A 16,202-nucleotide genomic window follows, 5' to 3' on the forward strand; every position below is an offset into this window, starting at 1 on the left:
GGCAAGTTTTGTCAGTGGGACATTGCACATTTTGGGTTCAGAATCAAGACAAAGAATGGGCCATTTGAGGATAGAAATGGGTGGTGCGTGTCATTGGCTCAACCTCCTCTATTGCTCTCCTGGCAATGTCACCTTACAGATGTGGTGAGTGTTCAGTGTGACTACAGTTGTAAAAGGATCATTACTGCGGGCCTGGACCGCTACCTCCACCTATGGCACAACACAGGCTCCCACATAGGCGTCTTTGGGAAAGACAAATGGACTGATTCAGAGTTCAACTATGGGAAGAAGAAGGAGGAGGAGGTAGTAGAATCAGTCCCAACATTGACAACAGACGATACAAAGCCAATCGTCGAAACGTCATTACTGCCCCAGTGCCCATTACCAAGCACAAACTATGACTATCTCTATGACAAAATTGACAAGAAACGCAACCAACTTAAAAAACTCAAAGACAAACTATTTCCACCAAACATCTTGCCAGGCAAGCAGGCGACGAAGCAAACATCAGAGCATCTACGCTTTCCACCCACCCAGATCAAGCCTCAACCGCCTCGGACCCCGCTCATCAGAGGTGGCACTGACCTTAAACAAAGTGCTCGGACATTAAATGAAATGACGTCCACATATGGACGTGTGCTCAAGATTCTGAAGGGAGGCACGATCAAAGACAGCGTCGTCACACCATGTCCACCAAACACCTTGTCAGGCAAACAGGAGATGAAGCAAACATCAGAGCATCTACGCTTTCCACCCACCCAGATCAAGCCTCAACCGCCTCAGACCCCGCTCATCAGTGGTGGCACTGACCTTAAACGAAGTTCTCCCCACACATTACATCAAATGACGTCCAAATATGAACGAGTGTTCAAGATTCTGCAGGGAGGCACGTTCAAAGACAGCGGCCTCACACCATGTCCACCAAACACCTTGCCAGGCAAACAGGAGACGAAGCAAACATCAGAGCATGTACGCTTTCCACCCAACCTTGATAGGGTTCAGGTCACACATCATCAGACCCAGATCAAGCCTCAACCGCCTCAGACCCCGCTCATCAGAGGTGGCACTGACCTTAAACAAAGTTCTCCCCACACATTACATCAAATGACGTCCAAATATGTACGTGTGCTCAAGTTTCGGCAGGGAGAAACGTTCAAAGACAGCGGCCTCACACCATGTCCACCAAACAACTTGCCAGGCAAGCAAGTGACGAAGCAAACATCAGAGCATGTACGCTTTCCGCCCACCCAGATCAGGCCACAGCTGCCTCAGACCATGTTCATCAGAGGTAGCGCTATCACGTTCAAAGACAGCGGCCTCACACCATGTCCACCAAACAACTTGCCAGGCAAGCAAGTGACGAAGCAAACATCAGAGCATGTACGCTTTCCGCCCACCCAGATCAGGCCACAGCCGCAGCCACAGCCGCCTCAGACCATGCTCATCAGAGGTAGTGCTTTCACGTTCAAAGACAGCGGCCTCACACCATGTCCACCAAGCAGTGGAGGACATCACAAGACAAGGCCCCCCTCACCATCTGCAACAACTAACACCATTTTAAAACACGTGATGTAAAAATGTACATTTTTTTAATTTTTATTTATTTATCTATTTTATGTCTGTCTGTCTATCTGTCTCTCTCTCTCTCTCTCTCTCTCTCTCTCTCTCTGTCTGTCTGTCTGCCTGTCTCTCTCTCTCTCTCTCTTTCTCTCTGTCTGTCTGTCCCTCTAAAAAAAAATAAACTATACAAACTGTCAATATTTGTGTTTTTGAAATATGTAATCATCCAGTAAAATGTGTAAAATATGATATCTGCGGTAAATGCTTTTCCTGCACGCCCTCTCCGCCTGTCTGCACGTCATCTCCGCGTGTGCACGTCTCAGCCGGCTGGGGCGCTGGAGAAACTGCCCAAAAGAGGCGGGTCTATGAAGCAGTTTAGCCAATGATGCTTTAATTCTGATTAAAGATATAAATGAGTGACATACAATTTAGCCAATCAGCGTCCTCAAATAGATTCAGCTTAATTCTGCCCAAACTGCGCGTTCCCGTCCGGACTAGTCTCCACAGGCGAGCGCGTGCGCCAGCGCGAGCACTGCTCCTCCAAGACCCGTTTGAGAGGAGAACTTTGGCGGAGAAACTGCTGGTGACAGAGCTGATATCAGATCAACCTGACCTCACAATTAGACAGCAGACTAGCGCGAAGGGGAAGCAGTACATGCGAAGTGTGTGGCTCAAGGTGGGGCCGGGCCCTCTATTGGCCAGCCGCCACTGTGTAGAACATATTTAGTGTCGCTGATCTGACAGAAACCGCAGTGAAGAAGCACAGAGGGGAGGCAAACAGTAGCCTACCTCTGCCTCAATGAAGGGGGCGTGCGAGAGCCCACGGGTCGGGTTTATGTTTGTAGTTCCGTTACTCTTCTTGTACACTTCTCTTCTTCCTCTTCTTCTTCTTATATTTTGCTTTGACCGCAAACATTGAAGATTAAATAGCTAAGTTTGAACAATTCTCAAAAAACAGGGAAATATGTGTTTGTTCTCTTTGTAAATCGTAGTTGTTACAGATTATCGCGGGATCTCGCGATTTTCGCGGGTGGCGCTCGCGAGCACTCCGCTTCTGAAACGCTCCCGATGGGGCAGGTCGCAGATCGCGGAGCAGACGCTCCTGGTGCAATCAAATAGCCTACTATGTACCTTACCTATGTGTGTGTAAAGAATGCTGATATGAAATATGAAAAACAACCAGTAGTCAACGTGCAAGCTGCCAATTGAATGGTGATTTAAGATAAGATAAAATAATCCTTTATTAGTCCCGCAGTGGGGAAATTTACAGGATCACAGCAGCAAAGTGGACAGTGCACACAAGATACATAGTAACAAACAAGAGCAGCAGTAATACAAATATTAAACAGTAAAGAATACCAACTAAGTAAAACAATAAACTCAAAAAATAAAAATTATTTCCTGGGAACAAGATCTTTCTGTCCAAACAAGTCGAGTAAAATATGATTTTGCTGAATAATCAGGATAACCATGTAACCATGAGCATGGAGGCAGAGTGGGAGTAAATCACTGCCCATTTTCCACTGAAAACATTTACATTTTTCCTCCCAGATGCCTCTTTATAATCTCTCTCTGTCCAGGCACCTGCATTGCGTCATGTAGTCTCAACAACAAATGGCAGAAATTGAAAGTGTAACCAGTTCTAGTGGATTTTAGATTTCCTTTGGAAATATTTTGGCACACGTTGTGTAAATATACACTTTCTGTTATATGTGGGCGTGTAAGCATACATTATTGTTTCTATGCTTAGAAACGGTCTCTTTTTCTCTCTCACACACACACGCACGCACAAACACACACACAAACACTCACTTGATGTCACTCAAACTGTCTGAAGAGAGATAATCTTTTAGGCCAAGTGCTTAAATTGGGGGAGATTTCTATTGTTTTTGTCTGCAGTTTTTAACAATGAATCAGAACTTGTTTAATTGGGGATAACAGCTCAAAATCTGTTCCACCAGGAATGTTATTTCACTCTCTCTGTGCTTATTTTACCTCGGTTTTCAGGGTAATTGGCATTATTTCTTGTGTTGTAAGGCTTTTAAGACTCCAAGTCCCTGAACTTTGTACTCCTTGTTTTTTTGGTAGCTTGTGATATTTGGTGATTAGGGAATTTAAACACATTTCCAATTGTACAGCAATGTTGTTGCTCTTATGATAAGACGTTGGGCCTGTATTGTTGACCATTTCAGCTTTCAGTGTACTTAGCTCGGTAGCAACTTAAAACTCTCTCTCTGAGGAAGAGCATCAAACTTTAGAGTAGCTGCACAAGCCATTTCTATGTTCTTTGTGCCATTAAATGCCTTTACTTTTCTACTTTCAACAGCTCCACTCCTTTTCCTTCTTACCAGTTTCCCTTGTGATGCCGACATGTAATGTAATAAAGTTAAGTGTATGAGCCTGTCTTTGAAGGCACTTAGAAGGAATGCATGTTACACAAGCAGCTGTATCAGAAATGATTGACATCTTGACGGCACGATCACAACTTCTCATCTGTCTTACTTGCCAGATGACCTAGGCGTATTCACTGGTAGTTTCCCAAAGGGAAATACGATTTCTTTGGTGATCTTATGTTCCTCTGTGAGTATCTGTCAGTTAATATACACACGTGTTATAAAACTGCAACACCATATTGTTACGACCCTTCCTTTCCACAAGGAGTCTGTTTTTCATTTGCTGGCTCTTTTCTGGATGTTGGTCATCAGCTGATGAGCCTCACCTGAGCCTGGCGTGGTTCCAGCTTTAAAGTCTCTCCACCTGAACATTGACGGTTTCTTCCTTGGCTGACATGGCTGCTGTTGTGTTTGTTTTAGACCTTTCCACACATCCACACATGCTGACATCACTGATTACTGATTTTCCACGGTTGTTTTGTCTAATTATTAATAGTATCTGTTTAATAAATTTGCCTGGTCTCGCATATTTTCATGTCTGTGTTGCACCGGTCTTTGGAGGCTCTTTTCCTCCAGACAGACAGACCCTATGCACATTACTGTACATTACTCACATACAGTATTATGTAATCTCAGGTTATTGTGTAATAACTGAACTATGAATCCCCAACAGGTTTATTCTGAGGGAATTCATGAGGTAGTGCAAAATAACAGGAGGAACATTCATAGCTCAACAGAAAAAATACACCCATTGATCTCCAAAACTACACCAGACTTTAACTCGAAGCTTGTACTGCGAGTCTTGAATATTTGGAGATAAAAGGAGGCTAACACTTACTGTTATTAGCAGTCAGATACAGGGAAGTAAATAGTTCAGGTCAAAAACTAACAAGCCAATTTATGTTTCTCTGGAAAAAGGAGCCCAATAAACCTGAAACCATGCACAATGTTCATGTGCTTATTTCATCATTCCGTTTCAGGATGGTCAAGTTGCCCTGAACCAACCCCTTGTGCCCTTTTCTCTGGGGAACCCCTTTTTTTAGCAAGTGCTGAGTGATGTTTGGTCAGTCTGTTTGTTGATTGTGCACTCTCCGGCCCCATGCTGCTTTGCTAAAGCCATAGGTTTCCCAGGTTGGGCTGCTGAGAGTGACCGCTGGCCAGGACCCCGGGCCCCAAAATAAAGCGGTACAACGCCTGTCTTGTTACAGCGGTGGTACACTGAAAGTGGACCCAGCATGCTGGACTGTGACGCGCCGCAGCACAGCCTGTTAGTCTTCGCCCTCAGACCAGAGCAAATAAACACATCCAGCTACACAAACACTTTGGCTGGGGCTGGGAAAGCCCACGCACAGCCCGCTACTAAAGAAGGGCGTCTAAGTTTATAGGTCTTGCTGGAGCTGATGTTGCAACATTGTTTTCAGGAGTTATATCCAGGTGCATAAGAGAGGAGTAAGAATTAATGTTTCATGCTTATTTAAAGCATGCTGTAATGCAGTAGCTTTTTCACACTGTGGTACTTTTTTAGACAAACTGATAAATAAATGCTTTCGATCATAAAGCCACAGTCTTCAAAAGAGCCTTATAGCTTTCCACACAAGTAATCTTACTTCTATTTGTTTGCGTAATAAACATTTTATTCGTTTTTCCACCCCCTATGAAATGCAACAGGAATACAAATGAAATTGTGTATTTTATTACTGTGTTAACCCAGATCTAGATTGACTTGTTTTCCGTCTCCTCTGTCTTATCTGAGCACTGCATGAAATTGTTTTCCTCAGACAGACCTTGTGAGTCGGCAACCGGAAATTATGTAACTGTAATTCAATGATTAGTCAGTCGTATCAGGGCAATAATAATACGGCAGAGCTATTTTCTACCTCTCGGTTCATAAACCGTGTAGAAAGTTAATGAAAACACTACAGTTAGTTTTGTATTGCCATTTCTTACACAGTTTGCGTTTTTTTAAGAGCAAACAGAATGCAGTGAATGAAGACAGACAGAATGGGAAGATGACCTATTTGGTTTAAGAGATGAGGTAGCGAGGTCACATGTTTGAGTCTGTCCTTGAGCGATACACAAAACCTAATATTGACACTTTCTCATGAGGGTCAAAGGATGGAAGGTGTTGCATGTTAACTTTAACTGAGGACTGTGAGATTACATGGTCTTAAACCCCCAAGACCACCAGTATGTCCCCCATTGAAACTTTTCATAAAAGTCCTGATCTGTGGTTGAATCGAGATCTGCAACAAAAACTAATCACTTGTTTTTTGGCTCATCAGAAAATTACTAATCAGAAAATATTCCTCCAATACTTTTTGGAGAAAGCAATTAAAGAAAGAAAAAACTTCTTGACCACGATCAGAATTGATGTCCCTCAAACATAAGGCAAAGTCATGACTCGTTTATTTTTCTTTGTGTCATGTGTTGATCTTGTGACAAATTGTCCTACTGTCTATCACAAGCCTTCAATGGTCTTTATTTTAGCAATAACCCCTATCACCAGTTCATTGCTAATGAGTCACCATCAGGGAATAAAGTAATTAATATAGTGTGGGTCAAATAAGGTAAACAAGTTACTTTAGGGACTAAAGGTGCTATTTAAAAAAATAAATATCCTCTTTTCCAAAAGGAGTAAAAATTATTTAAACCTCGGTGCGTCATTCACGACATGTTACGAGAGCTGCCGAAGTCACATATGAGTAATCGTGGTCATACAGTATGAATAAAGGTGCGCATTTTTATATGACCTGGTCATTAAGGATACATTACAATATCCTAATAAGAGGTGTTTTACAGGCCCAAACCTCCTTATTTCAAACATCTGTCATTTCTGTCCAAATTGTGAATAGTTCTGTCCTGCTTTAGTGTGTGTGCTGCAGTTCGGGCCTTAGTTTTACACGTTGATAATTGTTCCTTCAGGATCTGGAAAAATATAAATATAGTGTGATGGTAAATCTTGTTTTTTATTCTTCCAAAGTAAGATTAGCTTCAGTCTTCGGACCGAGTCAAAGCAGATATATGGGGGTGTATGGAACTGTAGATTATAACTGTTTCTAAAGAACAAATTTGTATCTTAGGAACATATTTAATATCTATGTCTATGTCTAATGAGATAACACGTACAATAATCTTTGTTAAAACTGGAGGACAAGACTGTCCAAATGATTAATAAATGCTGAAAATATCAAACAGTGTATTCCATTTGATGATTGAATGTGTTTTGTTTTGTGCTTTACCCTTAGGGGTCACCATAGTGGCATTTCCTGCTTGACATGACTGGATATGAACACCGGCAAACAGAAAAATACTTCCTGTCTATATTAATAACTGGTTCGATATGGCAATGTACCAATGAACCAATGTTTTAAAAATCTTGAATTTACATGTGATCAACTCTTTTGTTGTTTCAGTCTTTTCAGATCATCTTTATATTGAAAGAGCGAGAGGTCTGCTGGTGTCTAACAATCAGTTGAAAATTGACTTTCACACAAGAGGAGTGAGTTGAGACTGCTTTGCTATGGCTAATAAATGATTCATTTTCATGCCTTGACAAGTTTATACATCAGACTTTCTTCCAGCAATGGCAACACGAGATGATTTCCTCTATTTCATATGATTTGGTGCATTATTTTAGTTTTAGTTTGGTTCAGTTTCATTCTCAGTTCAGTTTATTATATAATGTATGTTTTTCGTTTTAATTCTTATCTACCTTCTTGAGTGTCTGTATGTTGTTTGTTTTGTGTAACATATACACATGTGCACAGTGACCAAAATGATAGCATACACACACTATTATTAATCTCACAGTCACACACACGCACACCTGTAAATAGTGCATTTATGAATGTCACCTTCATTAAGCAAAATTATGCCTAGTAAGCATTAGGATTATGACTTAGTTGATTGAAAAAATTTCCAAAAAACGCAAAGTTGCTTCTGTCAGGCGAGATCAGACGTTCTATGATCCATTTAAATATAAATTGTTTCAGATTATGACTGGATCATAAGCAACAGTAAATACAAATGCATACTTGTTAAACTGTATTTTTAATTAATGAGGTTATCTGAATGTATAATCTCCAAATTATAAAACCTACATCAGCCAATAACTAACATCTGCCGACTGCTGGCGAACTCTTTCCTGCTTCTACCGGGTGGGACGTTAACCGGAAGTGACGTCACGACAGCGATAGTTTAGAGAAAATGTATTCACGTAATACTAACTAAGTTATTTTAAAATTAAATACAGCCGCAACAACGTCATGGGCGGACCATAAGACACTCTTCTGTGGCTTTGTTGATTTGTATATATTTATTTTTTGAGATAACAGAAAACTAGTTTGACCTCAATACCCAGGATGCACTTCGCTCTTGCCATCTTGTCGAGTGGTTGGGTCCGGAGAGCGGCAGGCAGGAGTTAGCTCCTCGTTAGCTTTCTGCCACTGTGGTAAAGTGGTTATCTGTCAGCTAGCTGCTACGAGCAGCTGCCAAAAGTGAGCTGTCCACACGACGAGAAGCAAAACTTCACAGACTTTGAGACGTTTTCTCCGTCTACCGCTGGATTATATACTCTTTTTTTGGAAAGATAATGGATTTGTTTACATCATGATTTCTCCCATGCTGGTGCCGAGGTAGGGGGAACTAGCTAACATCAGCTAACTTAGCTAGTCGGTGATAAATACAGAGAGCTGAGAGAGAAGAGTGGTCTGAGACCGGGCCCGCCTCAGACTAAAGTACCGGTGGCAGCAGCTGAACAAGAACTTTGACAAGGGCCTGTTTGCAACTCCGCTGTCGGGACACGGGGAAGGCCGACCGGGTGTCAGAGAGAGGCCGGAATAGGAGCACCAGTCACCCGCGTGCTGTGACCGGACACCGCGCACCGTTTCGGGAGTTTTTAGGGGTCTGGCTTCGGTTGTGACACTTTTCTCCGACAAGAGGGAGGAAGAGGTACGGAATGGAAATGTCCTGTGATTGTACGTGTCTGTGTCACATCCCTCGGCTGTGAATTACTTTCGCAGGACATTAAGTCCGGCACTTTGTTTCATCTGGAAGAAGACAGACTTTACGCAGGTAGTCAACATGTCGAAAATGCCGGCGAAGAAGAAAAGTTGCTTCCAGATCACGAGCGTAACGCAGGCTCAGGTGGCGGCCAGCAGCATCACTGACGACACCGAAAGCCTCGACGATCCGGACGAGTCCCGGACCGAGGACGTGTCGTCGGAAATATTTGACGTCGGTCGGGCCGACCTAGGTGCATGTGAGCGGAGTTCTTCCGAGGAGACCTTAAACAACGTCGGGGAGCCTCAGGAGGCTCAGCCGCCCACCACGGCCCCTGTAAACGGGGGACTCTCTTATAAAAGTCTAGGCACTGGTCGTGCCACTCCACATCATTTAGGAGGGCATGTGCCAGCTACAGCTCAACCCTTTGTCCCGAGCTCAGCCACCCATCCGTCAGTCACCAATACAGTCCCCGCTGCCACTATTTCCACCAGTGTAGCTCACACAGCTCCCGTGAACAGCAGCTGCATTTCCCGTTTCAGGGTGATTAAACTTGACCATGGCACTGGAGAACCCTTCAGACGGGGCAGGTGGACGTGCACTGAGTTCTACGAGAGAGATTCTGATTCAAATGTCAATCGAACTGTGGATAGCATAAAGCCAACTGTGATCCTCGACCACAGTGTAGACCGGGACAGTGGGCTCGGGCCCGCCAGTAACTCTATGGTCACTAGCAGTGCTTTTTCTGCACAGACTTTGGAGAACACCACGGACAGTGGCTACTCCACCGTGCACCACCCCGCCCACCCTCACCCTTCAGAGCCTCTGCAGCAAGGCTACAGCTTGGCTCCTCAGGTAGGGAGCGGAGCAAGTGCCTTCCAGCCCTCGGGGTATACAACTACAGCATCGCAGCAACCACCACAGGCTCAGGTCAATATGCAGCCTGTTGCTCCTCAGAACTTCCTCTCGAACAGCCTCAATGGTGTGCACCCCGGTGCCGTGCATCAGAAGACCGTTATGCCTCCTCCCACGCAGGCCCAGCAGTTTGCCTATTCTACTCATCCTGCTGGCCTCTCAACTGGTCAGCCGGACTATAGTCAACAGCACTTTGTCTCAAGCACTCAGAACTTTCCCATGTCTGCTCTCCCCGTGGGGCCTTCAACTAGCCAGGTACCATCGCCTCTAATCACCCCTGCTGGTCCAGGAGCCCAAGGGCTTGGTGGAGAGGCAGCCTCAGCCCAGGGTCTCCTGCTGCAAGTAGGGAGTACATCAGCCATGGCACCCATCCTCCCAGGAAGTGGCCAACAGCAGCATGCGGGCCAGACTCAGCCTTCAGTAGGGTTAGGCGCAGCCCCTGCACCTTCCACCACCTCCCACAGCGGTGTCCAGAACGCACCTGCCACAGTGCCCACTACCACCAACACCCCTCCAGGAGTGCAAAGTCTGACGTCGGGCATGGGAGGACTTGTCATGCCCCACGGAGCCCACGGAGGAGCAACAATGGGCCTTCCCTCCATCTTCAGTTACCAGACAGAAGATAACCGGTCCATTGTGGTGGCAGGGAAAGACGGTGTAAAGCCTTTCATCGGCAGGGGCCTCAACCTGCCCAGTCCTGCTGTCAACAGCCTGTTTGGCATCCATATTACAATGGATGTGGATGAGGACAGGTAAGAGGGTATAATACAAATATGTGAAATGATTCCGCTTTTTTTTTTTTTTTGTTCAGATGTGGACATTATAGTATTTCTCACTTTGCCCGAATCTATGAGCGACCATAACCTGGAGCAGCACTGATACATTGTTGGAGGTAGTAAGTGTGTATCTGGAAGCTTTCCCCTCATATTAAACATCCTTGTTGCATTCTTCTGCACTGTGTTCATACACCAAGCTGTGGAGAGCGCCTCTCCCTTCACCAGTGCCAAAATAAGGCACACTAGCTATAATATGATTGGTTGTACTTAAGGATCAGTGAAACAAAGCGCTTCTTTTTTAATTCCATGTCTAAGTGTGAAGTTGTACATTGAGAGGAAGGAGGTATCAGAGGTGTAGTGAGCCAATATAAGCGGGCAGAGACGGGATATTCTGTATATCTTCTGTCTTTGTCAATGATAGGCAACACACAAAACATTGTAGTAACTTGCCTCTTCCCAAAACCCACATCCTCCTCCCTCAAGCCTCCATTCAACCATACAGACTGTTTGTGTTAAGGGGACGTTAACAAGCATGTGGAGAAGTTACAACAGACGCAGGAGCTGAGAAGGGAATAACTCCCCAAATGTAGCTGCTTTTTTCTTCTCCTGTCTGTCTAGGAGAGACCGTTAGTCAAGTTGCCCTGGGGGCAGCGATCCCAGCCTCCCACCTTTATACCTTGTAAATACCAACGGTACTTCACTCTTCTAATGTAAACACTGTAGCTATTTGAAGGGTCCGTCAGATGTCCGTCACACAGCTTTAGCTGAAGTGTTGCCACTCTTTGGCATTGCAAGCAGAGAACACACACACACACACACACGTGCATTGTCTATCCTGAATTTATTTGATTCATACCTCCGTGTGCTCTGTTCTGTTCTTCAGTGGTCATTGTGAAAGGTACAGCTAGAGGAGGCGGCGTTTGTGTGTGTGCTTTAGGAGGTTGAGGCCTTTTTCTTTCTTATTCTTGAGGCAAATCATTGTTTACTGACAGACTTTAGCAGCATTACACATGGGTTGATTGTGTGCTGAGGGCAAAAACGTGTGTCAGTGCCCGTTTCCTAGTCATTCCTCTGTGTGTGTGTGTGTGTGTGTGTGTGTGTGTGTGTGTGTGTGTGTGTGTGTGTGTGTGTGTGTGTGTGTGTGTGTGTGTGTGTGTGTGAGAAAGAGAGAGGAGTGACATCAGTGGCTGTCTGTGTCTCTATGGTGATGCTGGCAGCAGGACAAGACAGGACTAACAGGGAGGTAGAGAGGACAGACAGACGGGCGCACAAACACACAACTGTACTGATGGCAGGCAAACGTAAGCTATCTGTGTCCGTGGCAGCGATGACACGGCCCGACCGAATCAGCGGGACGACGTCTGCCCTCTGCTGTGGCTCTGACGAGTCCCTGTTAACGCATCAGTTCAACAAACTGTTGCTTTGTTGCTGACCTGTGATGGGTTTAAATCTTCTTCTTCTTCTTCTCTGCACATTTCCTCATTTTTCCACGAGATTGTACATTTTAGATACTTGAAACCGCACACTTGTCATAAGTTTAAAAAAGAAAATGCTGTGTGAAATAGGGTCCCACACAGGGCTGCTGTAATTTAGGTTCCAGTTTTTTTGTGTCGTCCGATTTGCAACAAAATTGCTACATAGCCAGTGGTGCACTCTGTAACCATGTTTCAGAAAGATAAGTTAAACCGCATGGCAGCAAGTTGACACCAAAACTGGATATGGCCAAAACTTTGTGGATGGTTTTGCTTGTTGATCACTTTACACCAAACTTCAGTTGTAATTCAAATTCCTTGTTTACTGATATATCTCTGCGAGGACCAAAAAAAACATATTTCTTGGAAAACCAATCTAACGGGACACAGATTTACAAAGTCTCGTCAGAGGAACCTCTTCCAAGTTTCATTGTGTGGTTCTGTTTTGAGTTATAGAGTCCATCGCAGAAGTGGAACAAAGCGTTGTGGGTGTGGAGTTGCGAGATTAGAATGATTTCCCCTCAGCGTGCGATGGTTAGCGCCTGGTCAGCGTGCTGCGTCTCTCTCAAGTAAAGAGATAAAGCTGCCTGCCCCTGAGGACAGATACATCCATCACACATTACATTCATCAGGCTGAAGAACAGCGGTGTCTTAATTGTAGCAGCGAAGAAAAATACAGTCTGAAGTGATGTTGGAGCAAGTGAACATCTTCCGCGGGTGATGAGAAGTCTGCTTTTAAACATCACCCTGACCCATGTAGCCTACACATTCACACTTGAGAGACCTAGTTCAGCCACAGTCTGCTTTTGGCTGTTGAAGAGTGTGAAATACAAGAGCCTGATGGGAGGTCATTGGTCCTCGTCAGTGTCATCTAGTCACAAGAAATGTATTCATGTTATTTTGTTTCTGCCAGATTAAAAGACTGCCGCTCGTATCGGCAAACAGGCCGATGAACTCTGTCCCAACAAAAGGGAAGTAAACCAGCTGCCAAGTTTACAAACCTCAACAAGTCTGATGGCCAACAAATGAAGTCATCACGCTGTTGTGGAAACTCAAATAACCACAAGATTAATTTGTCCTCGCAACACATCGAATGTCACATAAAGTTGTAATCCGAGTGGAAGCGTTCTGAAAGGTCGGCTGCTGTGCATGTGCATGTGCATGTGCGTGTGCGAGTTCAACTTGGTGGAAAGTGTGAGTCGTCCCGGCACCAACTGGGGCTCCTGCAGTTTGGAAAACAATGGTTGGACCGCCGGAGAGTCATTATGTGAAGAGACACTTGCAGTGTGTCCTTTTTGTTCAGTTGAACAAGCATTAGGGTTGAATGCTGGGGCGATGAACAGAGTTTTATCCTCATGACTTTAAAGTTTAAGCTCTTGTTTTTCATTGCAGAGAGTTGAGTGACGGCAAATTGCCAAACGTTTGGTTAGTCTGAATACACACGTGTTCGGTGCTTGTACTTACCATCCTTCCATTTTTATCTCTTGGCAGTTAAACACAAAGGGGGGGAGGGAGGGAGTGAGGACAGGGTGGGATGGAGAGTCAGTTTTGGGATGGGGCGTGTGTGTGTGTGTGTGTGTGTGTGTGTGTGTGTGTGTGTGTTGGGGGTTGTAGTTTGGTGCCTGGAAACAAGGGAGCAGCTTATTTTCCACAGATAGCTGACCTGCCTGAACTTCCAGGGGATACATTCCAGGATCCCTGAATGGCTGTGATTGTGGGATGCCCCGGGCTGAGCAGACGGGTCTGCACCAGCTCTGTTTTTTGGGCTGGACCGCCGGCCCTGCCTCCTGTCTGTTCTGGCTCTCTGCCTCTTGTTTTTTTTTTGTCACTCCCTAACTGAGGTCTTAACACTCTCGCTCTCTGCTTCTAAACTGCTGCAATTTTTTGCTACCCCGTTCACATAATTGTCTTTTCTAGTTGAATCAACCCGGAGAGAAAGATCAGTTCACACACACACACAAAACTCTCTTCTCTCTGCTTTTACATCTGAGAGAGAGTTCACGGTACGGTGAAGTGTGTTTTGATTTTGAAACATGTCAGGTTTGTTATACGTTTCTAAAGTTTCAAAGATCAGATGAAGAGGCAAAGTGGTTGAATAAGTTAGCACAGCAGGACCCGCCCTGTTATCTCAGCAAGATGTGGTCAGGGGATCACTTCCAATTAGAGTGGACCTGCCAAAGCAAGTAAACAGCCACGCTGCTGGTGGCCCACCAGAACTAACTCACTTTGTCCTGGAAGCCGTTGAATCGGCCGCAGGCTATTCCAGGAACGAGGATGGTGTGCAAACTGTTATGGTGTTTTTTTGTTTTTTTTCCAACATGGTCTCAGTACAGAACAGGTTAGACTCCTCTTTTGAGTGTTTGCAACATGTTAAGTAAGCACCAAGTCATTTGTCCTTGTTACCCGGTCTGTACTTTGAACACGGAGTAGAGTGGGCGACGCTGAGCTGAGAGGTTGAGTAATGCTCCGCTGTATGTGTCGCAACTTTTGATGTTAGCAAATATTGGTGACGTCTGCGTTTTCAGAAGCTTAATGACGAACTTTTCATACAGTTTAGGGTTACTGACCATGGGAGATTCTAGACTGGTCTGAAGTGTTAAACCAGTCTTAATGTTGCTCTTAGATCCGTTTAACACAAATTAGACCTTTTCACAAAAATAAAGATTTTATTCTAAGCATAACAAGTTAGCCAAGGCTAGCTACAGGACTAAGATGTTCACAAAACACGCAACATTCCTCCGTGTGGGAGAGTTGGCAGCCAAAGTCTTAAACACATGCAGCCAATTTCCAGCCAATTTCCCCACAAGTCTCCACTGCACCAATTAGTTTATTTGCGAGGTTGTCAGCCGTGTGTCTGCCTGGATCAAAAATGTATAATCAGTTTATAGTTTAAGTCCTTTTTTCACACGTAAACGTCAAACATCCCGCAGTTCCAGCGTCTCAGATGTTAGCCGTTGCTGCTTTTCCTGCTCATATGTGATGGTAAACTCAATTTCATGGCGGGGTTTTGAACTTTTGATCCACAAAAACCAACAATCTGAAGACATCATCCTGTTGTTTGAGAAATTTGTGATGGGCAGTTTTTATTTTCTGACGTATTAAAGACAAAACAGTAAACCATAATACAACGAATGTTTAGTCGCAGCCTTAATGATCACCATGAAAACCTTGTTGAAAGTTGAAGTTCATCTAAAACGAAGCACCTGTAGCCGATAGCTCTCCCTCTTGCTGTTTCTTGTGACTGCAGCATGGTGCACACCATGACCGTTGATGTGTCGATGGACCTGAATCAGTTTGAATTGTCTGGCGATAAGTGTGTTCAACACGACACCCTTCAGAGTGTCCTCAGAATTCATCTGATGTATTTCCGATGCTGGTGTCTCTAACCCTGTTGGTTTACAGTAAAGTCAGATATTCTCGTGCAAAATTGAGGAAGTGAAAGAGTGAGAACAATCACTGGGCAGAACTGCTCTCCTCTCAGAGTTTGTCTCATGCTAATGATGAGCAATAATACATCTGAAAGTACAGCGGGGAAACGTATGTTTCAGAGCAATAAAGACGGGGGAGAAGAAAGGAAATGCTAATCGTTTGGGAGGGTAAATGAAGTGATTTTTGCAGAGGAATGCTTTTTAAGGCCGACCCCAGATCAGAGCTTAGTCTGTAGGTATGGAGAAAGAGGTTTAATGTGGAGATGTGTGTCTCAGCCACTCAGTCTCCTCGAGTGGGAAGCGAGGGGCTGAACAACAGCGTTTCAGAGCCCGCGGCCCCACGGAGCTCCGACATGACTGAATAGTGAGTAATGAGGATGTGTGGAAAGCATGGCAGGCAGCTGCATTTGAGTCATCCGTCCTCTCTCTCTCTCTCTCTCTGTGCTCCCCGCTCGCTTTCAATGGGTGTCGTCTACTGATCTGGCTCACTGGTGCTTGTGACTGTTCATCTGTTCTGTGTGTGTGTGTGTGTGTGTGTGTGTGTGTGTGTGTGTGTGTGTGTGTGTGTGTGTGTGTGTGTGTGTGTGTGTGTGTGTGTGTGTGTGTGTGTGTGTGTGTGTGTGTGTGTGTGTGTGTGTGTGTGTGTGTGTGTGTCAT

At 44.8% G+C, this 16,202-nt stretch overlaps 1 protein-coding gene across 1 annotated transcript in view; it reads left to right on the plus strand.

Moving 5' to 3' along the window:
• The first annotated feature begins 8,378 nt into the window (after positions 1–8,378).
• The window catches only part of tsc22d2 (TSC22 domain family 2), a 28,440-nt gene continuing 20,616 nt past the window's right edge, over positions 8,379–16,202 (plus strand). The window contains exon 1 of the mRNA XM_079158311.1: positions 8,379–10,621. Coding sequence (XP_079014437.1) covers positions 9,036–10,621 — 1,586 coding nt within the window. The 5' untranslated portion in view covers positions 8,379–9,035. The remainder of the gene's footprint in view (positions 10,622–16,202) is intronic.

The sequence above is a fragment of the Pholis gunnellus genome (assembly GCF_910591455.1).
Source record: "Pholis gunnellus genome assembly, chromosome: 4".
In the NCBI taxonomy this organism is placed as follows: domain Eukaryota; kingdom Metazoa; phylum Chordata; class Actinopteri; order Perciformes; family Pholidae; genus Pholis; species Pholis gunnellus.